Source organism: Aquarana catesbeiana, linkage group LG13, assembly GCF_042186555.1.
Source record: "Aquarana catesbeiana isolate 2022-GZ linkage group LG13, ASM4218655v1, whole genome shotgun sequence".
In the NCBI taxonomy this organism is placed as follows: Eukaryota; Metazoa; Chordata; class Amphibia; order Anura; family Ranidae; genus Aquarana; species Aquarana catesbeiana.
In genome coordinates this window covers 202,126,706-202,151,735 of record NC_133336.1, presented here as the reverse complement: position 1 = coordinate 202,151,735, position 25,030 = coordinate 202,126,706, and the positions used below count along the sequence as shown (strand labels likewise).

Below are 25,030 nucleotides of genomic sequence, written 5' to 3'. Positions count from 1 at the left end.
AACATGGAGCTGCTTCTACAGGCAGAATACAAAACTCCTATAGTAGCAGCAATGTATCAAGCCAGTGTGCATGGAGCCTAAATATCCAATACTGGACTATTACACTAGATTACCAAAAGTATTGGGACACCTGCCTTTACACACACATGAACTTTAATGGCATCCCAGTCTTATGCTCCGTACACACGGTCGGACTTTGTTCGGACATTCCGACAACAAAATCCTAGGATTTTTTCCGACGGATGTTGGCTCAAACTTGTCTTGCATACACACGGTCACACAAAGTTGTCAGAAAATTTGATCGTTCTGAACGCGGTGACATAAAACACGTACGTCGGGACTATAAACGGGGCAGTGGCCAATAGCTTTCATCTCTTTATTTATTCTGAGCATGCGTGGCACTTTGTCCGTCGGATTTGTGTACACACGATCGGAATTTCCAACAATGGATTTTGTTGTCGGAAAATTTTATCTCCTGCTGTCCAACTTTGTGTGTCGGAAAATCCGATGGAAAATGTCCGATGGCGCCCACACACGATCGGAATTTCTGACAACACGCTCCGATCGGACATTTTCCATCGGAAAATCCGACCGTGTGTACGGGGCATAAGTCTGTAGGGTTCAATATGGAGATTTCTTCTGGGAATGCTGTCCACAAGGTTTAGGAGGGTGTCTATGGGAATGTTTGACCATTCTTCCAGAAGCACATTTGTGAGGTCAGGCACTAATGTTGGATGAGAAGGTCTGGCTCGCAGACTCTGCTCTAATTCATCCCAAAGGTGTCCTATCGGGTTGATTTCAGGACTCTGTGCAGGCCAGTCAAGTTCCTCCACCCCAAACTCGCTCATCCATGTTTTTATGGACCTTGCTTTGTGCACTGGTACACAGTCATTTTGGAACAGGAAGGAGCCATCCCCAAACTGTTCCCACAAAGTTGAGAGAATGAAATTGTCCAAAATGTCTTGGTATGCTGATGCCTTAAGAGTTCCCTTCACTGGAATTAAGAGGCCAAATCCAACCCATGAAAAACACCCCCCACACCATAATCCCCCCTCCCCCCACACCATAATCCCCCCTCCCCCACTCCATAATACCCCCCCCACACCATAATCGCCCCTCCACCAAATGATTTGCCAGTGCACAAAGCAAGGTCCATAAAGACATAGATGAGTGAGTTTGGGGTGGAGGAACTTGACTGGCCTGCACAGAGACCTGACCTCAATCCGATAGAACATCTTTGGTATTATTTAGAGTGGAGACTGCAAGCCAGGCCTTCTAATCCAACATGATCGTTAGTATGGTGCTTTTGACAGCCAATTCCGATTTTTCGTCTGACAAAAGCTGGATGTGCAGGCTATAAAATTTTTATCGTACATGAACTCAGTATCTGATTTTTGTTTAATCCAAAATAAATTGTGAGAGCAAGACTATGCATGCTAAGAAACGAAAGAATACATACAAAACTATTCAACACATCACGTCACTTCTGAAGTTGTATTCTGTCAGAAGGGAATTTTCATATGGAGAGTAACCTCTTCACTTTCGATATGAGACTAGCATGCCACAAAAAAATGGACGAACGGTCATCCAAAAATCTGATCGTGTGTACGAGGATTAAGACTAAGATGCCATTAAAGTTCATGTGCTTGTAAAGGCAGGCGTCACAATACGGTTGGTAATATAGTGTATGTCTAAACTACATAAACCTAATAATGGAGATATATTTCATCTCCTGGTTGTCTTTATATATCACCAATATCAGACAGTTCTCTAAAGCTGGATATAAAAATATAAAACATTTAATATCTGCGCTAAAAAACATGAACAACTTTGTGCAAATCTAATGAATGAAAACCAGCCGCCAGCAGGAAGTCTGATATAGAAGTACAAATAGTATAATATAATTCTATGTATAGAGCCCTACACTTAGTGATAAAATGTGTGATGAGACAAATGAGAAATCTGCAATCTACAATGTGTCCAAATACCAACACTTCTAATGTAGATGTGATAACTCCACCAATACTGATCAATAATAAAAATTCACAGCTACTTCAGTCTGTATAACATATAATGTGCAAAAATACAATATCACCCGAGGTATCCAGACAATGGCCGCAATCACATTACATAGAAAAGAAAAAGCCTCCATGTCACTGCCTGGACTCCATCATACACGGCTGCAGTCCGGAGCGGTGTGTGCTCTGAGTTCTGTGTATACTCGTGTATATGATGGAAGTGTACAATCTGTGATTCTATATATATTTAAGGATTATGCACTATGGAGGCTTTTTCTTTTCTATGTAATGTGATTGCAGCCATTGTCTGGATACCTCGGGTGATATTGGAGATACTACCTGGAGGTCTGACATTCCGTGGCACAGTCTGTTCTCATCGGAAGCCGGCTTGAGCGGAGTGGCGCTGCTGGAAGGATATAAACAAGCGTGTCTGGGCCTTGTGGGGACAAACCTTTTGGTAAGTGACCTGTTTGCTCACCGGTGTGGGGGAGGTTGATTGAAGTTGCTGCAAAGAGGTGGAAGTTGATCAGCATTGATTTAATCCATCCGGATGAATCTCTGGTATTTCTGTTAGACCCCCTTCACACTGAGGCAGTTTTCAGACATTTTAGTGCCAGAAATAGCACCTGAAAACTGCCTCCCATTTATTTGTATGAGTGCTTTCACACTCGAGCGGTGCACTTGTGGGACATTAGAAAAAGTCCTGCAAGCAGCATCTTTGGGGCGGGTTATGAGCATTATAAATAGCGCTCCCAAAATGCCCCTACCCATTGAAATGAATGGGCAGCACTTCCAAGCACTTTGAACGCGCCGCAAAACTGGTCTTTTTTCTTTTTTTAAAGCTGTGTTCCGTCCGAATGTATACTTTTTAAATAAAAATAGCCCTATAATACACAAGCTTAATGTATTCTAGTAAAGTTACTCTGTAAACTAAGGTCCGTTTTGTTAGATTATAGCATTAGTTTGTTATTTTATAAACTTCCAGCAGACCGTGGCCATCTTAAGTGTGGGCATCTGAAGCCAGACTGTATTTCTTCCTGGATCTCATCCTTGTAGATCTCGCACATGCTCAGTGCAGCACAAGCAGTGTGATAGATTTCAGGTCAGGTTTCCATAGCTACAGCAGTGTCAGAGGAAGTTACTGCCCCTTAGATATGCAAACCTCTCCTCCCCTCCTCCCTCCAGGAATAAGTAAATAAATTACAATTGCATTATTTCTTGCATTGCCTACCTGCAAATGGCGTAGAGCAAGTAAAGATGAATTTCTATGACATCACATCGTCCTGAGAAAATTGCATCACAACAACCCCCGCAAATCGCATCACAACACCCCCGCAAATCGCATCACATAGCCCCCGCAAATCGCATCACAACAACCCCTGCAAATCGCATCATACAGCTCCCCACAAATCACATCACAACACCCCGCGCAAATTGCATCACAACACCCTCACAAATCGCATCACATAGCCCCCCGCAAATCGCATCACAACACCCCCCACAAATGGCTTCACATCGCTCCCTGCAAATTGTATCACAACACCCCCCGAAAAAATCGCATCACATTGCCACCAGCAAATCACATCATACAGCTCCCCTAAATCGCATCACAACACCCCCCGAAAATTGCATCATAACACCCCCACAAATCGCATCACATAGCCCCCCACAAATCGTATCACAACACCCCCACAAATGGCATCACATTGCTCCCTGCAAATCACATCACAACACCCCCCGCAAATCGCATCACATAGCCCTCTGCAAATTGCTTCACAACATCCCCCGCAAATGGCATTACATCACTCCCCGCAATTCGCATCACAACACCCCCCACAAATCGCATCACATTGCCCCCAGCAAAGCGTATCATAACACCCATCACATGCCCCCAGCAAAACTGCCCCATCATATTGCCACCATCAAAACTGCCCCATCAAAATTGCCCCCATCAGAATTGCCCCATCAAAACTGCCACCATCAAAACTGCCCATCATATTGCCACCATCAGAATTGCCCCATCAAAACTGCCCCATCAAAACTGCCCCCATCAAAACTGCCCCTCATCAAAATTTTCCCCATCAAAACTGCCCCATCATATTGCCACCATCAAAACTGCCCCATCAAAATTGCCCCATCAAAACTTCCCCCATCATATTGCCACCATCAGAATTGCCCCATCAAAACTGCCCCATCAAAATTGACCCCATCAGAATGTCCCCATCAAAACTGCCCCATCATATTGCTACCATCAAAACTGCCCCATCAAAATTGCCCCCATCAGAATTGCCCCATCAAAACTTCCCCCATCAAAACTGCCCCATCATATTGACACCATCAGAATTGCCCCATAAAAACTGCCCCATCATATTGCCCCCATCAAAACTACCCCATCAAAATTGCCCCATCAAAACTGTCTCCATCAAAACTGCTCCATCATAATACCACTATCAAAACTGCCCCATTATATTGCCCCATCAAAACTGCCCCCATCAGAATTGCCCACATCAAAACTGCCCCATCAGAATTGCCCCACCAAAACTACCTCATCATATTGCCATCATCAAGACTGCCCCATCAAAATTGCCCCCATCAGAATTGCCCCATCAAAACTGACCCATCATATTGCCACCATCAGAATTGCCCCATCAAAACTGCCCCATTAAAACTGCCCCATCATATTGCCCCCATCAAAACTGTCCCCATCAAAACTGCCCCATCATATTGCCACCATCAAAACTGCACCATCAAAATTGCCCCCATCAGAATTTCCCCATTAAAACTGCCCCATCAGAATTGCCCCACCAAAACTACCCCATCATATTGCCATCATCAAGACTGCCCCATCAAAATTGCCCCCATCAGAATTGCCCCATTAAAACTGCCCCATGATATTGCCACCATCAAAACTGCCCCATCAAAATTGCCCCCATCAGAATTGCCCCATCAAAACTGCCCCATCATATTGCCACCATCAGAATTGCCCCATCAAAACTGCCCCATCATATTGCCCCCATCAAAACTGCCCCCATCAGAAATACCCCATCAAAACTGTCCCCATCAAAACTGCCCCATCATATTGCCACTATCAAAACTGCCCCATCAAAATTGCCCCATCAGAATTGCCCCATCAAAACTTCCCCCATCATATTGCCACCATCAGAATTGCCCCATCAAAATTACCCCATCAAAACTGCCCATCAAAATTGCCCCATCAAAGCTGCCCCCATCAAAACTGCTCCATCATATTGCCACCATCAAAACTGCCCCATCAGAATCGCCCCACCAAAACTACCCCATCATATTGCCATCATCAAGACTGCCCCATCAAAACTGCCCCCATCAAAACTGCCCCATCATATTGCTACCATCAAAACTGCCCCATCATATTGCTACCATCAAAACTGCCCCATCATATTGCTACCATCAAAACTGCCCCATCAAAACTGCTCCATCATATTGCCCTCATCAAAACTGCCCCATCAAAATTGCTTCCATCAGAACTGCCCCATCAAAACTGCCCCATCATATTGCCACCATCAAAACTGCTCCATCATATTGCCCTCATCAAAACTGCCCCACCAGAATTGCCCCATCAGAATTGCCCCCTTAAAACTGCCCCATCATATTCCTCTATTATAAATCAGTACATGGTGTGTCTGTCCCCTCCCCCGGGCTCTGTATGTAATCAGAGCTGAGATGCTCCAGCCACCTTTCCCACCGCCCATCACTGTGTATGAGAAGCTTTGGTAACCATGGCAACAAAAGCGATGCTACGGCCCAGCGATGCCTATTGTCTCCTGGGATTGATGACAAATATCTCCCAGGAGGCATTGCAGAGAGGGGAGGAAATGCTGGGCCGCGGCCGAGGACAGGAAGTGCCGACTACTATATAGTATATAAAAGTGAGTTTAAGGGAAAAATATGCCAATTCTTTATCAGCACACACAGCGGATTTGGAGGGAAATTACTTTAAAATATGGGTGGAGCTCCATTTTAAGGTCCCGTAGTCACCGGCCCACTAGCGCACGAAAAGCGCAGCTAAAGCACCGCAAAAATGACCAGCGATTTAGAGCTGTTTTATCGGCTCTGCAGTGTGAAAGGGGTCTTACTACTCAAGTCACTGTATGGTGATTGGAGATGGAAGTAGTGGTGAATGGGTTGTAGGAAATCCGCTTTTACACATTTATGAACTTTCTCTTGATATTTGTAATTTTATGAGATAACTTTGTTGCTCTTCGTGTTTATGTATTTTTGTACATTATATGTTATATAGATTGAAGTATCTGTGAATAGATTGCAGGAGATCTGTCCTTCCTCACATGTATGAAAGTGTATTTTTTGTAGTGAATGGAATTGTTATATCTGATCCCTATTGGTGGAATTATCACATCTAGTATAATATGGAAGACTGCAGCACTAGTATATAACATTCACACAATATAAATGTGACAATATAACAATAAAAGTGAGACTCCTCATCACAAAACTCCCTATAAGTGTATATATAACAATGGTATGGAGACTATTTCACTGATAACTAATGAAGAGAATTTATAATCAGCAGATATAAAATTAGTGCAGCAATATTAGTACAACATTTTCAAAAAAGTTCCAAATAAAGAACGGTAATAATAAAATCTTCTCCACACCATAAGATCAAATCCTCCACCATGATGTTCTAAGGAAATCCCAAAGTACAATGGTGTCACTTTTAGTCAATGAAGTTTCCACAACATGAGTGAGACTTCTGTGACCATCAAAGTGAATCCCCACAACTGAATCCAAGACTTAGCAGAAGGTTGGAGGTGAAAGCCTAGAGGTCAGTGTGAGTGTGTATGGTCCAATCCCCATACAGGAATAATGAATGGATCACACCACCTCATCCACTTCTCATGTCACATTTAGTAATTGGGATCCACAAAAAGAGAAATCCTCCAATAGTGTAGATGATCGATCATCTTTTATAAAGTGATCTCATATTAATGATTCCAATAAAGAGAAATGAGTTCCATTCATGTAGAGAATAGTTACATTCATTCCTGGGGGAGAAATTCATTTTCTTCTGGTAACATTCTTCTCTTCTTCTACAGATTGGATGATAATCAGCTGACAGACAGTTCCTGCCCCCACCTGGCATCTGGAATAAGAAATAACCAGACACTGAGGACACTGGACCTGTCTATGAACAATCTGGAGGGTCCTCATTTCAGGGATCTGATGGAAGCTCTGACAACAAGCCGGATAGAGGAATTACGGTGAGTATAACAGGACTGACTGAGACAATAATATTCTGGGACAGTTTTATATCTAAACCACATAAATAATATAGAAATATGAAAATGTCATCACTTTCCATCTTTAGACTCCATAAGGCTCCATGCACACTGGGCTTAAAAAATGTCAGTTCCCTTGGCAGAAAAACACTTTCATATAGAGATTTTATTGTACAAAGTTTAGACGAGTTTAGGAGAGTTTTGCATTTTTTCTGCCAGAAAGCTCCAATCAGAAACATGAACCAGAAGTTTTTTTTCCTGCCTCTAAACATTGAGCTCAAAGTATGTCTTGGAACATGGAGCTGCTTCTACAGGCAGAATACAAAACTCCTATAGTAGCAGCAATGTATCAAGCCAGTGTGCATGGAGCCTAAATATCCAATACTGGACTATTACACTAGATTACCAAAAGTATTAGGACACCTGCCTTTACACACACATGAACTTTAATGGCATCCCAGTCTTAGTCTGTAGGGTTCAATATGGAGTTGGCCCACCCTTTTCAGCTATAACAGCTTAATTTCTTCTGGGAATGCTGTCCACAAGGTTTAGGAGTGTGTCTATGGGAATGTTTGACCATTCTTCCAGAAGCACATTTGTGAGGTCAGGCACTAATGTTGGATAAGAAGGCCTGGCTCACAGACTCTGCTCTAATTCATCCCAAAGGTGTCCTATCGGGTTGAGGTCAGGACTCTGTGCAGGCCAGTCAAGTTCCTCCACCCTAAACTCGCTCATCCATGTTTTTATGGACCTTGCTTTGTGCACTGGTACACAGTCATTTTGGAACAGGAAGGAGCCATCCCCAAACTGTTCCCACAAAGTTGAGAGAATGAAATTGTCCAAAATGTCTTGGTATGCTGATGCCTTAAGAGTTCCCTTCACTGGAATTAAGAGGCCAAATCCAACCCCTGAAAAACACCCCCCACACCATAATCCCCCCTCCCCCCACACCATAATCCCCCCTCCCCCCACTCCATAATACCCCCCCACACCATAATCGCCCCTCCACCAAATGATTTGCCAGTGCACAAAGCAAGGTCCATAAAGACATAGATGAGTGAGTTTGGGGTGGAGGAACTTGACTGGCCTGCACAGAGACCTGACCTCAACCCGATAGAACATCTTTGGTATTATTTAGAGTGGAGACTGCAAGCCAGGCCTTCTAATCCAACATGATCGTTAGTATGGTGCTTTTGACAGCCAATTCCGATTTTTCATCCGACAAAAGCTGGATGTGCAGGCTATAAAATTTTTATCGTACGTGAACTCAACATCTGATTTTTGTTTAATCCAAAATAAATTGTGAGAGCAAGACTATGCATGCTAAGAAACGAAAGAATACATACAAAACTATTCAACACATCACGTCACTTCTGAAGTTGTATTCTGTCAGAAGGGAATTTTCATATGGAGAGTAACCTCTTCACTTTCGATATGAGACTAGCATGCCACAAAAAAATGGACGAACGGTCATCCAAAAATCTGATCGTGTGTACGAGGATTAAGACTGAGATGCCATTAAAGTTCATGTGCTTGTAAAGGCAGGCGTCACAATACTTTTGGTAATATAGTGTATGTCTAAACTACATAAACCTAATAATAATGGAGATATATTTCATCTCCTGGTTGTCTTTATATATCACCAATATCAGACAGTTCTCTAAAGCTGGATATAAAAATATAAAACATTTAATATCTGCACTAAAAAACATGAACAACTTTGTGCAAATCGAATGAATGAAAACCAGCCGCCAGCAGGAAGTCTGATATAGAAGTACAAATAGTATAATATAATTCTATGTATAGAGCCCTACACTTAGTGATAAAATGTGTGATGAGACAAATGAGAAATCTGCAACCTACAATGTGTCCGAATACCAACACTTCTAATGTAGATGTGATAACTCCACCAATAGTGATCAATAATAAAAATTCACAGCTACTTCAGTCTGTATAACATATAATGTGCAAAAATACAATATCACCCGAGGTGTCCAGACAATGGCCGCAATCACATTACATAGAAAAGAAAAAGCCTCCATGTCACTGCCTGGACTCCATCATACACGGCTGCAGTCCGGAGCGGTGTGTGCTCTGAGTTCTGTGTATACTCGTGTATATGATGGAAGTGTACAATCTGTGATTCTATATATATTTAAGGATTATGCACTATGGAGGCTTTTTCTTTTCTATGTAATGTGATTGCGGCCATTGTCTGGATACCTCGGGTGATATTAGAGATACTACCTGGAGGTCTGACATTCCGTGGCACAGTCTGTTCTCATCGGAAGCTGACTTGAGCGGAGTGGCACTGCTGGAAGGATATAAACAAGCGTGTCTGGGCCTTGTGGGGACAAACCTTTTGGTAAGTGACCTGTTTGCTCACCGGTGTGGGGGAGGTTGATTGAAGTTGCTGCAAAGAGGTGGAAGTTGATCAGCATTGATTTAATCCATCTGGATGAATCTCTGGTATTTCTGTTAGACGCCTTTCACACTGAGGCAGTTTTCAGACATTTCAGCGCTAGAAATAGCGCCTGAAAACTGCCTCCCATTTATTTGTATGGGTGCTTTCACACTCGGGCGGTGCACTTGTGGGACATTAGAAAAAGTCCTGCAAGCAGCATCTTTGGGGCGGGTTATGAGCATTATAAATAGCGCTCCCAAAACGCCCCTACCCATTGAAATGAATGGGCAGCACTTCCAAGCACTTTGAACGCGCCGCAAAACTGGTCTTTTTTCTTTTTTTAAAGCTGTGTTCCGGCCGAATGTATACTTTTTAAATAAAAATAGCCCTATAATACACAAGCTTAATGTATTCTAGTAAAGTTACTCTGTAAACTAAGGTCCGTTTTGTTAGATTATAGCATTAGTTTGTTATTTTATAAACTTCCAGCAGGCCGTGGCCATCTTAAGTGTGGGCATCTGAAGCCAGACTGTATTTCTTCCTGGATCTCATCCTTGTAGATCTCGCACATGCTCAGTGCAGCACAAGCAGCGTGATAGGTTTCAGGTCAGGCTTCCATAGCTACGGCAGTGTCAGAGGAAGTTACTGCCCCTTAGCTATGCAAACCTCTCCTCCCCTCCTCCCTCCAGGAACCAGGAAATAAATTACAATTGCATTATTTCTTGCATTGACTACCTGCAAATGGCGTAGAGCAAGTAAAGATGAATTTCTATGACATCACATCATCCTGAGAAAATTGCATCACAACAACCCCCGCAAATCGCATCACATAGCCCCCACAAATCGCATCACAACACCCCCGCAAATCGCATCACATAGCCCCCGCAAATTGCATCATACAGCTCCCCACAAATCACATCACAACACCCCCCGAAAATTGCATCACAACACCCCCACAAATCGCATCACATAGCCCCCCACAAATCGTATCACAACACCCCCACAAATGGCATCACATCGCTCCCTGCAAATCACATCACAACACCCCCCGCAAATCGCATCACATGGCCCCCTGCAAATTGCTTCACGACATCCCCCGCAAATGGCATTACATCACTCCCCGCAATTCGCATCACTACACCCCCCACAAATCGCATCACATTGCCCCCAACAAAGCGTATCATAACACCCATCACATGCCCCCATCAAAACTGCCCCATCATATTGCCACCATCAAAACTGCCTCATCAAAATTGCCCCCATCAGAATTGCCCCATCAAAACTGCCCCCATCAAAACTGCCCCCATCAAAACTGCCCCATCATATTGCCACCATCAAAACTGCCCCATCAAAATTGCCCCATCAGAATTGCCCCATCAAAACTTCCCCCATCATATTGACACCATCAGAATTGCCCCATCAAAACTGCCCCATCATATTGCCCCATCAAAACTGCCCCATCAAAATTGCCCCATCAGAATTGCCCCATCAAAACTTCCCCCATCATATTGACACCATCAGAATTGCCCCATCAAAACTGCCCCATCATATTGCCCCATCAAAACTGCCCCATCAAAATTGCCCCATCAGAATTGCCCCATCAGAACTTCCCCCATCATATTGCCACCATCAGAATGTCCCCATCAAAACTGCCCCATCATATTGCCACCATCAAAACTGCCCCATCAAAATTGCCCCCATCAGAATTGCCCCATCAAAACTTCCCCCATCAAAACTGCCCCATCATATTGACACCATCAGAATTGCCCCATAAAAACTGCCCCATCATATTGCCCCCATCAAAACTACCCCATCACAATTGCCACATCAAAACTGCCTCCATCAAAACTGCTCCATCATATTGCCACCATCAAAACTGCCCCATTATATTGCCCCATCAAAACTGCCCCCATCAGAATTGCCCACATCAAAACTGCCCCATCAGAATTGCCCCACCAAAACTACCCCATCATATTGCCATCATCAAGACTGCCCCATCAAAATTGCCCCCATCAGAATTGCCCCATCAAACTTGCCCCATGATATTGCCACCATCAAAACTGCCCCATCAATATTGCCCCAATCAGAATTGCCCCATCAAAACTGCCCCATCATATTGCCACCATCAAAACTGTCCCCATCAAAACTGCCCCATCATATTGCCACCATCAGAATTGCCCCATCAAAACTGCCCCATCATATTGCCACCATCAAAACTGCCCCATCAAAATTGGCCCCATCAGAATTGCCCCATCAAAACTGCCCCATCAGAATTGCCCCACCAAAACTACCCCATCATATTGCCATCATCAAGACTGCCCCATCAAAATTGCCCCCCATCAGAATTGCCCCATAAAAACTGCCCCCTCAAAACTGCCCCCATTAGAATTGCCCTATCAAAACTGCCGCATGATATTGCCACCATCAAAACTGCCCCATCAAAATTGCCCCCATCAGAATTGCCCCATCAAAACTGCCCCATCATATTGCCACCATCAGAATTGCCCCATCAAAACTGCCTCATCATATTGCCACTATCAAAACTGCCCCATCAAAATTGCCCCATCAGAACTGCCACATCAAAACTGCCCCATCATATTAACACCATCAGAATTGCCCCCATCAAAACTACCCCATCAAAATTGCCCCATCAAAGCTGCCACCATCAAAACTGCCCCATCAGAATCACCCCACCAAAACTACCCCATCATATTGCCATCATCAAGACTGCCCCATTAAAACTGCCCCCATCAAAACTGTCCCATCATATTGCCCTCATCAAAACTGCCCCATCAGAATTGCCCCCTTAAAACTGCCCCATCATATTCCTCTATTATAAATCAGTACATGGTGTGTCTGTCCCCTCCCCCGGGCTCTGTATGTCATTAGAGCTGAGATGCTCCAGCCACCTCCCCCACCGCCCATCACTGTGTATGAGAAGCTTTGGTAACCATGGCAACAAAAGCGATGCTACGGCCCAGCGATGCCTATTGTCTCCTGGGATTGATGACAAATATCTCCCAGGAGGCATTGCAGAGGGGGGAGGAAATGCTGGGCCGCGGCCGAGGACAGGAAGTGCCGACTACTATACAGTATATAACAGTGAGTTTAAGGGGAAAATATGCCAATTCTTTATCAGCACACACAGCGGATTTGGAGGGAAATTACTTTAAAATATGGGTGGAGCTCCACTTTAAGGTCCCGTTGTCACCGGCCCACTAGGGCACGAAAAGTGCAGCTAAATCACCACTAAAGCACCGCAAAAATGACCAGCGATTTAGGGCTGTTTTATCGGCTCTGCAGTGTGAAAGGGGTCTTACTACACAAGTCACTGTATGGTGATTGGAGATGGAAGTAGTGGTGAATGGCTTGTAGGAAATCTGCTTTTTCACATTTATGAACTTTCTCTTGATATTTGTAATTTTATGAGATAACTTTGTTGCTCTTCATGTTTATGTATTTTTGTACATTATATGTTATACAGATTGAAGTAGCTGTGAATAGATTGGAGGAGATCTGCCCTTCCTCACATGTATGAAAGTATTTTTGTAGTGAATGGAATTGTTATATCTGATCCCTATTGGTGGAATTATCACATCTAGTATAATATGGAAGACTGCAGCACTAGTATATAACATTCACACAATATAAATGTGACAATATAACAATAAAAGTGAGACTCCTCATCACAAAACTCCCTATAAGTGTATATATAACAATGGTATGGAGACTATTCCACTGATAACTAATGAAGAGAATTTATAATCAGCAGATATAAAATTAGTGCAGAAATATTAGTACAACATTTTCAAAAAAGTTCCAAATAAAGAACGGTCATAATAAAATCTTCTCCACACCATAAGATTAAATCCTCCACCATGATGTTCTAAGGAAATCCCAAAGTACAATGGTGTCACTTTTAGTCAATGAAGTTTCCACAACATGAGTGAGACTTCTGTGACCACCAAAGTGAATCTCCACAACTGAATCCAAGACTTAGCAGAAGGTTGGAGGTGAAAGCCTAGAGGTCAGTGTGAGTGTGTATGGTCCAATCCCCATACAGGAATAATGAATGGATCACACCACCTCATCCACTTCTCATGTCACATTTAGTAATTGGGATCCACAAAAAGAGAAATCCTCCAATAGTGTAGATGATCGATCGTCTTTTATAAAGTGATCTCATATTAATGATTCCAATAAAGAGAAATGAGTTCCATTCATGTAGAGAATAGTTACATTCATTCCTGGGGGAGAAATTCATTTTCTTCTGGTAACATTCTTCTCTTCTTCTACAGATTGGAGAATAATCACCTGACAGACAGTTCCTGCCCCCACCTGGCATCTGGAATAAGAAATAACCAGACACTGAGGACACTGGACCTGTCTGTGAACAATCTGGAGGGTCCTCAATTCAGGGATCTGATGGAAGCTCTGACAACAAGCCGGATAGAGGAATTACAGTGAGTATAACAGGACTGACTGAGACAATAATATTCTGGGACAGTTTTATATCTAAACCACATAAATAATATAGAAATATGAAAATGTCACCACTTTCCATCTTTAGACTCCATAAGGCTCCATGCACACTGGGCTTAAAAAATGTCAGTTCCCTTGGCAGAAAAAAACTTTCATATAGAGATTTTATTGTACAAAGTTTAGACGAGTTTAGGAGAGTTTTGCATTTTTTCTGCCAGAAAGCTCCAATCAGAAACATGAACCAGAAGGTTTTTTTCCTGCCTCTAAACATTGAGCTCAAAATATGTCTTGGAACATGGAGCTGGTTCTACAGGCAGAATACAAAACTCCTATAGTAGCAGCAATGTATCAAGCCAGTGTGCATGGAGCCTAAATATCCAATACTGGACTGTTACACTAGATTACCAAAAGTATTGGGACACCTGCCTTTACACACACATGAACTTTAATGGCATCCCAGTCTTACTCTGTAGGGTTCAATATGGAGTTGGCCCACCCTTTTCAGCTATAACAGCTTAATTTCTTCTGGGAATGCTGTCCACAAGGTTTAGGAGTGTGTCTATGGGAATGTTTGACCATTCTTCCAGAAGCACATTTGTGAGGTCAGGCACTAATGTTGGATGAGAAGGCCTGGCTCGCAGACTCTGCTCTAATTCATCCCAAAGGTGTCCTATCGGGTTGAGGTCAGGACTCTGTGCAGGCCAGTCAAGTTCCTCCACCCCAAATTCGCTCATCCATGTTTTTATGGACCTTGCTTTGTGCTCTGGTACACAGTCATTTTGGAACAGGAAGGAGCCATCCCCAAACTGTTCCCACAAAGTTGAGAGAATGAAATTGTCCAAAATGTCTTGGTATGCTGATGCCTTAAGAGTTCCCTTCACTGGAATTAAGAGGCCAAATCCAACCCCTGAAAAACACCCCCCACACCATAATCCCCCCTCCCCCCACACCATAATCCCCCCTCCCCCCACTCCATAATACCCCCCCACACCATAATCGCCCCTCCACCAAATGATTTGCCAGTGCACAAAGCAAGGTCCATAAAGACATAGATGAGTGAGTTTGGGGTGGAGGAACTTGACTGGCCTGCACAGAGACCTGACCTCAACCCAATAGAACATCTTTGGTATTATTTAGAGTGGAGACTGCAAGCCAGGCCTTCTAATCCAACATGATCGTTAGTATGGTGCTTTTGACAGCCAATTCTGATTTTTCGTCCGACAAAAGCTGGATGTGCAGGCTATAAAATTTTTATCGTACGTGAACTCAGCATCTGATTTTTGTTTAATCCAAAATAAATTGTGAGAGCAAGACTATGCATGCTAAGAAACGAAAGAATACATACAAAACTATTCAACACATCACGTCACTTCTGAAGTTAGTCAGAAGGGAATTTTCATATGGAGAGTAACCTCTTCACTTTTGATATGAGACTAGCATGCCACAAAAAAATGGACGAACGGACATCCAAAAATCTGATCGTGTGTACGAGGATTAAGACTGAGATGCCATTAAAGTTCATGTGCTTGTAAAGGCAGGCGTCACAATACTTTTGGTAATATAGTGTATGTCTAAACTACATAAACCTAATACTGGAGATATATTTCATCTCCTGGTTGTCTTTATATATCACCAATATCAGACAGTTCTCTAAAGCTGGATATAAAAATATAAAACATTTAATATCTGCGCTAAAAAACATGAACAACTTTGTGCAAATCGAATGAATGAAAACCAGCCGCCAGCAGGAAGTCTGATATAGAAGTACAAATAGTATAATATAATTCTATGTATAGAGCCCTACACTTAGTGATAAAATGTGTGATGAGACAAATGAGAAATCTGCAATCTACAATGTGTCCGAATACCAACACTTCTAATGTAGATGTGATAACTCCACCAATATTATTATTATTATTATTATACAGGATTTATATAGCGCCAACAGTTTACGTAGCGCTTTACAACTTGAGGGTAGACAGTACAAATACAATACACTTTGATACAGTAGGAATCAGAGGGCCCTGTTCCTTAGAGCTTACAATCTAAGAGGGAAGGTCAAAAGATACAAGAGGTAATAACTGTGGGTGATGTGCTGATTGAGAAGATAGATGTACAGTTGTTAGGTGGGGGCCAGATAGGCTTCTCTGAAGAGATGAGTTTTCAGGGATCGTCTGAAAGTGGATAAAGTAGGAGAAAATCGGACGGATTGGGGTAGAGCATTCCAGAGGATGGGGGAGGCTCTAGAGAAGTCCTGAAGGCGAGCATGGGATGAGGTGACAAGGGAGTTTGAGAGCAGGAGGTCTTGGGAGGAGCGAAGAGAACGATTAGGTTGGTATTTTGTGACTAGGTTAGAGATGTAGCTGGGGGCCAGGTTGTGGATGGCTTTGTAAGTTAGAGTTAGTATCTTGAATTTAATTCGGTGACTGAGTGGCAGCCAATGGAGGGATTGGCAGAGGGGTGTGGCAGACGCTGAGCGGTTTGTGTGGTGGATGAGCCTGGCAGCAGCGTTCATGATGGACTGAAGTGGGGATAGCCTATTTAGAGGTAAACCAATGAGGAGGGAGTTGCAGTAGTCGAGGCGGGAGATGACCAGGGAGTGGATTAGAAGCTTCGTGGTGACATTGGTTAGGAAGGGGCGTATCTTGGAGATGTTGCGGAGATTGAGGCGGCAAGCTTTGGATAGTGATAGAATGTGGGGTCGAAAGGTTAGTTCAGAGTCCAGGATTACACCTAGGACCCTGGCGTGGGGAGATGGGTTGATAGTTGAGCCGTTGATCTTGACAGGGAAATCAGGGGAAGTGGCACCTGAGGGAGGAAATATCATGAGCTCGGTTTTGGATAGGTTGCGTTTGAGGAAGTGATGTGACATCCAGGCTGATATGTCTGCTAGTAAGTTGGTAATGCGTGAGGAGACAGATGGCGAGAGCTGGGGGGTGGAGAGATAGATTTGGGTGTCATCAGCGTAGAGATGATATTGAAAGCCATGGGAGGCAATCAACTGACCCAAGGAGGTGGTGTAGATTGAGAAAAGGAGAGGTCCAAGAACAGAACCTTGGGGGACCCCAACGGAAAAAGGAAGAGGAGAGGAGGAAGTAGAGTTGTAAGTGACACTGAAGGAGCGGTGTGATAGGTAGGATGAGAACCAGCGAAGAGTACAGTCACGGAGACCAAAGGAGTGGAGTTTTTTGAGGAGGAGGGGGTGGTTCACTGTGTCAAAGGCAGCAGAGAGATCCAGTAGAAGTAGTACAGAATAGTGTCCATTGGCTTTAGCCATTAGTAGGTCATTTGAGAGTTTAAGGAGAGCAGTTTCCGTGGAGTGTTGAGGGCGAAAACCAGACTGGAGGGGATCTAGAAGTTTATTCATGGTCAGATGGTCGCTTAGTCGGATGTAGACCAGTCTTTCAAGAAGTTTGGAGGAGAAGGAGAGTAAGGAGATTGGACGTAAGTTGTTGAGATTGGTGGGATCCAGTGAGGGCTTTTTTAGAATGGGGATGACTAGCGCATGTTTTAGAGAGTTAGGGAAGACGCCACAGGAGAGGGAGAGGTTGAAAATGTGAGTTAGAGAGTGTAGAATCGAGTCAGAGGGTGAGCGTAGCATTTGCGAAGGAACAGGATCCAGGGGGCAAGTGGTTAGATGGGTGCTAGATAAAAGTTTGGCAACCTCAGTAATAGTAACAGGGTTGAATGAGGGAAGTAATGATTGTATCTGTGGACATAGGGTGTTGCATGGGGGAGGTTTTTGCGCATTCGTGATCTCCTCATGAATTGTATCAATCTTAGTTTTGAAGTGATTGGCAATCTCCTGGGCAGTGAGTGTGTTGGTGGGTGGAGGCAGTGGAGGACAGAGTAGAGTGTTGAAGGTAGAGAAGAGTTGACGTGGACTGGATGAGAAGGTGTTGATGAGTGTGATAAAGTAGGTCTGTTTGGCAGTGTGAAGGCAGGAGTAGTATTTTAGGAGGGCAGATTTATATTGTGTGAAGTCTTCCTGGGTCTTAGTCTTATGCCATAGGCGCTCAAGAGCGCGGCTACGTTTTCTGAGACTTCTGGTGTCATCTGTTTGCCAGGGTTGTAGCAGTCGGGGCCTAATTCTGCGTGTAGTGAGGGGGGCAAGCTTGTCTAGGGAGGAAGACAGTGAGCTGTTGTAGATGAAAGTAGCTTGGTTGGGGCAGGACAGAGGTGAGATTTTGTCATAGAGGTGATCAGTAGCAGAGTAGAGAAGAGAAGGGTTGAGGTGGCGAAGGTTTCTACGGGTAACCGTTAGGCGGTTGGAGGGAGAAGAGGTGGAAGACAAGGAGAGAGCAAAACTAATAAGGTGGTGATCAGAGAGTGGGAGTGGATTGTTGGAAAGGTTGCATGGAGTGCACAGATAGGAGAAGGCAAGGTCGAGGGTGTTGCCGTTGGAGTGGGTAGGAGCCTGTATCCATTGCTTCAGGTCAAGCGATGAGGTGAGACTGAGAAGTTTAGACGTAATAGTAGTGTTAGTGTTAACAGGGATGTTGAAGTCCCCAAGAATGATTGTGGGGATTTCAGCAGAGAGAAAGTAGGGTAGCCAGGCAGAGAAGTCATCAAGAAAGGCTGATACTGGTCCAGGGGGCCGGTAGATGACAGCAATTCTTAGAGAAATTGGAGAGAATAGACGAATGCAATGTGCCTCAAAAGAGGAGAGTGTCAGAGAGGGAGGTGGGTGAAGCACCTGATAGGTGCTGCATGGGGCTAGAAGGATTCCCACCCCACCTCCCTTCCGTCCACTTGGTCTGAGGGAGTGAGTCCAGAAAAGGCCCCCATGAGAGAGGGAAGCAGGAGAAATAGTGTCCGATTCATGAAGCCAGGTTTCAGTAATGGCAAGTAGGTTAAAGGAATTTGTGATAAAGAGGTCGTGAAGGGCGGTGAGTTTGTTGCAGACAGAACGTGCATTCCACAGGGCACAGGAAAAGGGGGGGCTGGTTTTGGAAAGAGGAACAGAGACCAAGTTCTGTGGGTTACGGCTCCTGCCAGAGGGTGTAGGGGGATGGGAGCGATGGGCAAAGACAGATGATGGTGGCCCAGGGTTTGGGGATATGTCACCAGAGATTAGGAGAAGCAGGAGGGTGAGGGAGGTAATGTGGGAATGTGATTTATGTGAAGGGGCATGTCTCAGAGTACTGGAGGTTTTATCAGTGTATGGATGTAGAATGAGCAAGAGTTGGTAGGAGCAGTAGTAGGCAGAAGACAGAAGGCAGGGTGATATGTATAAGCAGGCGGGTGGAGAGGGGGGGTGAAGGTAAGAAAGTTTGAGGAGAGAGGACAGGAGTGTCAGAAGCAGTGGTAGAGAGTGCATGTTACAGAGTGGAAGGAGAGCTTATTAGAAAGATGGGTCACCTGCAGTCTGTTAGGTGCTTTCCAGTGCAGATTGCTGTGTTTGTTTGCTTCGTGCAATCGCTGAAGTGCAGAGATTGAAGTGCATATCACTTGTAGAAAGAATCACTTAGAGAAAGAAGCCATTGCAATGTGCACCCCCGAGCAATGTGCTCCCCCTTAAGGATGCTCAAATATATACTGTTATAAGGGTGGGGTTGACGTTCGTTAATTAATCATGAGTGACTATAAGAATGCCAATACTGATCAATAATACAAATTCACAGCTACTTCAGTCTGTATAACATATAATGTGCAAAAATACAATATCACCCGAGGTGTCCAGACAATGGCCGCAATCACATTACATAGAAAAGAAAAAGCCTCCATGTCACTGCCTGGACTCCATCATACACGGCTGCAGTCCGGAGCGGTGTGTGCTCTGAGTTCTGTGTATACTCGTGTATATGATGGAAGTGTACAATCTGTAATTCTATATATATTTAAGGATTATGCACTATGGAGGCTTTTTCTTTTCTATGTAATGTGATTGAGGCCATTGTCTGGATACCTCGGGTGATATTGGAGATACTACCTGGAGGTCTGACATTCCGTGGCACAGTCTGTTCTCATCGGAAGCCGGCTTGAGCGGAGTGGCGCTGCTGGAAGGATATAAACAAGCGTGTCTGGGCCTTGTGGGGACAAATCTTTTGGTAAGTGACCTGTTTGCTCACCGGTGTGGGGGAGGTTGATTGAAGTTGCTGCAAAGAGGTGGAAGTTGATCAGCATTGATTTAATCCATCTGGATGAATCTCTGGTATTTCTGTTAGACCCCCTTCACACTGAGGCAGTTTTCAGACATTTTAGTGCCAGAAATAGCACCTGAAAACTGCCTCCTATTTATTTGTATGAGTTCTTTCACACTTGGGCGGTGCGCTTGTGGGACATTAGAAAAAGTCCTGCAAGCAGCATCTTTGGGGCGGGTTATGAGCATTATAAATAGCGCTCCCAAAACACCCCTACCCATTGAAATGAATGGGCAGCACTTCCAAGCACTTTGAACGCGCCGCAAAACTGGTCTTTTTTCTTTTTTTAAAGCTGTGTTCCGGCCGAATATATACTTTTTAAATAAAAATAGCCCTATAATACACAAGCTTAATGTATTCTAGTAAAGTTAGTCTGTAAACTAAGGTCCGTTTTGTTAGATTATAGCATTAGTTTGTTATTTTATAAACTTCCAGCAGGCCGTGGCCATCTTAAGTGTGGGCATCTGAAGCCAGACTGTATTTCTTCCTTCTCATCCTTGTAGATCTCGCACATGCTCAGTGCAGCACAAGCAGCATGATAGGTTTCAGGTCAGGTTTCCATAGCTACGGCAGTGTCAGAGGAAGTTACTGCCCCTTAGCTATGCAAGCCTCTGCTCCCCTCCTCCCTCCAGGAGTAAGTAAATAAATTACAATTGCATTATTTCTTGCATTGCCTACCTGCAAATGGCGTAGAGCAAGTAAAGATGAATTTCTATGACATCACATCATCCTGAGAAAATTGCATCACAACAACCCCCGCAAATCGCATCACATGGCCCCCACAAATCGCATCACAACACCCCCGCAAATCGCATCACATAGCCCCCGCAAATCACATCATACAGCTCCCCACAAATCACATCACAACACCCCCAGCAAATTGCATCACAACACCCTCACAAATCGCATCACATAGCCCCCCGCAAATCGCATCACAACACCCCCCACAAATGGCTTCACATCGCTCCCTGCAAATTGTATCACAACACCCCCCCGAAAAAATCGCATCACATTGCCCCCAGCAAATCACATCATACAGCTCCCCTAAATCGCATCACAACACCCCCCGAAAATTGCATCACAACACCCCCACAAATCGCATCACATAGCCCCCCACAAATCGTATCACAACACCCCCACAAATGGCATCACATCGCTCCCTGCAAATCACATCACAACACCCCCCGCAAATCGCATCACATGGCCCCCTGCAAATTGCTTCACAACATCCCCCGCAAATGGCATTACATCACTCCCCGCAATTCGCATCACAACACCCCCCCACATATCGCATCACATTGCCCCCAGCAAAGCGTATCATAACACCCATCACATGCCCCCATCAAAACTGCCCCATCATATTGCCACCATCAAAACTGCCCATCATATTGCCACCATCAGAATTGCCCCATCAAAACTGCCCCCCATCAAAACTACCCCCCATCAAAACTGCCCCCCATCAAAACTGCCCCATCACATTGCCACCATCAAAACTGCCCCATCAAAATTGCTCCATCAGAATTGCCCCATCATATTGCCCCATCAAAACTGACCCCATCAGAATGTCCCCATCATATTGCCACCATCAGAATGTCCCCATCAAAACTTCCCCCATCAAAACTGCCCCATGATATTGCCACCATCAAAACTGCCCCATCAAAATTGCCCCAATCAGAATTGCCCCATCAAAACTGCCCCATCATATTGCCCCATCAAAACTGTCCCCATCAAAACTGCCCCATCATATTGCCACCATCAAAACTGCCCCCATCAGAATTGCCCCATCAAAACTTCCCCATCAAAACTGCCTCATCATATTAACCCCATCAGAATTGCCCCATCAAAATTGCCCCATCAAAGCTGCCCCCATTAAAACTGCTCCATCATATTGCCACCATCAAAACTGCCCCATTATACCCCTATCAAAACTGCCCCATCAGAATCGCCCCACCAAAACTACCCCATCATATTGCCATCATCAAGACTGCCCCATCAAAACTGCCCCCATCAAAACTGCCCCATCAAAATTGCCCAATAAAAAACTGCTCCATCATATTGCCACCATCAAAACTGCCCCATCAGAATCGCCCCATCAGAATTGCCCCCTTAAAACTGCCCCATCATATTCCTCTATTATAAATCAGTACGTGGTGTGTCTGTCCCCTCCCCCGGGCTCTGTATGTAATCAGAGCTGAGATGCTCCAGCCACCTTCCCCACTGCCCATCACTGTGTATAAGAAGCTTTGGTAACCATGGCAACAAAAGCGATGCTACGGCCCAGCGATGCCTATTGTCTCCTGGGATTGATGACAAACCTCTCCCAGGAGGCATTGCAGAGAGGGGAGGAAATGCTGGGCCGCGGCCGAGGACAGGAAGTGCCGACTATTATACAGTATATAACAGTGAGTTTAAGGGAAAAATATGCCAATTCTTTATCAGCACACACAGTGGATTTGGAGGGAAATTACTTTAAAATATGGGTGGAGCTCCACTTTAAGGTCCCGTTGTCACCGGCCCACTAGCGCACAAAAAGCGCAGCTAAAGCACCGCAAAAATGACCAGCGATTTAGTTTTATCGGCTCTGCAGTGTGAAAGGGGTCTTACTACACAAGTCACTGTATGGTGATTGGAGATGGAAGTAGTGGTGAATGGCTTGTAGGAAATCCGCTTTTTCACATTTATGAACTTTCTCTTGATATTTGTAATTTTATGAGATAGCTTTGCTGCTCTTCATGTTTATGTATTTTTGTACATTATATGATATATAGATTGAAGTAGCTGTGAATAGATTGGAGGAGATCTGCCCTTCCTCACATGTATGAAAGTATTTTTGTAGTGAATGGAATTGTTATATCTGATCCCTATTGGTGGAATTATCACATCTAGTATAATATGGAAGACTGCAGCACTAGTATATAACATTCACACAATATAAATGTGACAATATAACAATAAAAGTGAGACTCCTCATCACAAAACTCCCTATAAGTGTATATATAACAATGGTATGGAGACTATTCCACTGATAACTAATGAAGAGAATTTATAATCAGCAGATATAAAATTAGTGCAGCAATATTAGTACAACATTTTCAAAAAAGTTCCAAATAAAGAACGGTAATAATAAAATCTTCTCCAAACCATAAGATCAAATCCTCCACCATGATGTTCAAAGGAAATCCCAAAGTACAATGGTGTCACTTTTAGTCAATGACGTTTCCACAACATGAGTGAGACTTCTGTGACCATCAAAGTGAATCTCCACAACTGAATCCAAGACTTAGCAGAAGGTTGGAGGTGAAAGCCTAGAGGTCAGTGTGAGTGTGTATGGTCCAATCCCCATACAGGAATAATGAATGGATCACACCACCTCATCCACTTCTCATGTCACATTTAGTAATTGGGATCCACAAAAAGAGAAATCCTCCAATAGTGTAGATGATCGATCGTCTTTTATAAAGTGATCTCATATTAATGATTCCAATAAAGAGAAATGAGTTCCATTCATGTAGAGAATAGTTACATTCTTTCCTGGGGGAGAAATTCATTTTCTTCTGGTAACATTCTTCTCTTCTTCTACAGATTGGAGAATAATCACCTGACAGACAGTTCCTGCCCCCACCTGGCATCTGGAATAAGAAATAACCAGACACTGAGGACACTGATCCTGTCTGGGAATGATCTGGAGGGTCCTCAATTCAGGGATCTGATGGAAGCTCTGACAACAAGCCGGATAGAGATATTATGGTGAGTATAACAGGACTGACTGAGACAATAATATTCTGGGACAGTTTTATATCTAAACCACATAAATAATATAGAAATATGAAAATGTCATCACTTTCCATCTTTAGACTCCATAAGGCTCCATGCACACTGGGTTTAAAAAAAATGTCAGTTCCCTTGGCAGAAAAACACTTTCATATGGAGATTTTATTGTACAAAGTTTAGACGAGTTTAGGAGAGTTTTGCATTTTTTCTACCAGAAAGCTCCAATCAGAAACATGAACCAGAAAGGTTTTTTTTTTCCTGCCTCTAAACATTGAGCTCAAAGTATGTCTTGGAACATGGAGCTGCTTCTACAGGCAGAATACAAAACTCCTATAGTAGCAGCAATGTATCAAGCCAGTGTGCATGGAGCCTAAATATCCAATACTGGACTATTACACTAGATTACCAAAAGTATTGGGACACCTGCCTTTACACACACATGAACTTTAATGGCATCCCAGTCTTAGTCTGTAGGGTTCAATATGGAGTTGGCCCACCCTTTTCAGCTATAACAGCTTAATTTCTTCTGGGAATGCTGTCCACAAGGTTTAGGAGGGTGTCTATGGGAATGTTTGACCATTCTTCCAGAAGCACATTTGTGAGGTCAGGCACTAATGTTGGATGAGAAGGCCTGGCTCGCAGGCTCTGCTCTAATTCATCCCAAAGGTGTCCTATTGGGTTGAGGTCAGGACTCTGTGCAGGCCAGTCAAGTTCCTCCACCCCAAACTCGCTCATCCATGTTTTTATGGACCTTGCTTTGTGCACTGGTACACAGTCATTTTGGAACAGGAAGGAGCCATCCCCAAACTGTTCCCACAAAGTTGAGAGAATGAAATTGTCCAAAATGTCTTGGTATGCTGATGCCTTAAGAGTTCCCTTCACTGGAATTAAGAGGCCAAATCCAACCCCTGAAAAACACCCCCCACACCATAATCC

At 44.0% G+C, this 25,030-nt stretch overlaps 1 protein-coding gene across 3 annotated transcripts in view; it reads left to right on the top strand.

The window, feature by feature from the left end:
- Positions 1 to 25,030, top strand: part of LOC141117699 (NACHT, LRR and PYD domains-containing protein 3-like) — a 2,363,088-nt gene that overhangs the window by 1,265,066 nt on the left and 1,072,992 nt on the right. For all 3 annotated transcript variants that reach the window (XM_073610698.1, XM_073610697.1, XM_073610699.1), the window contains exon 9: positions 7,112 to 7,276. In XM_073610698.1, the coding sequence (XP_073466799.1) occupies positions 7,112 to 7,276 (165 nt within the window). The remainder of the gene's footprint in view (positions 1 to 7,111; positions 7,277 to 25,030) is intronic.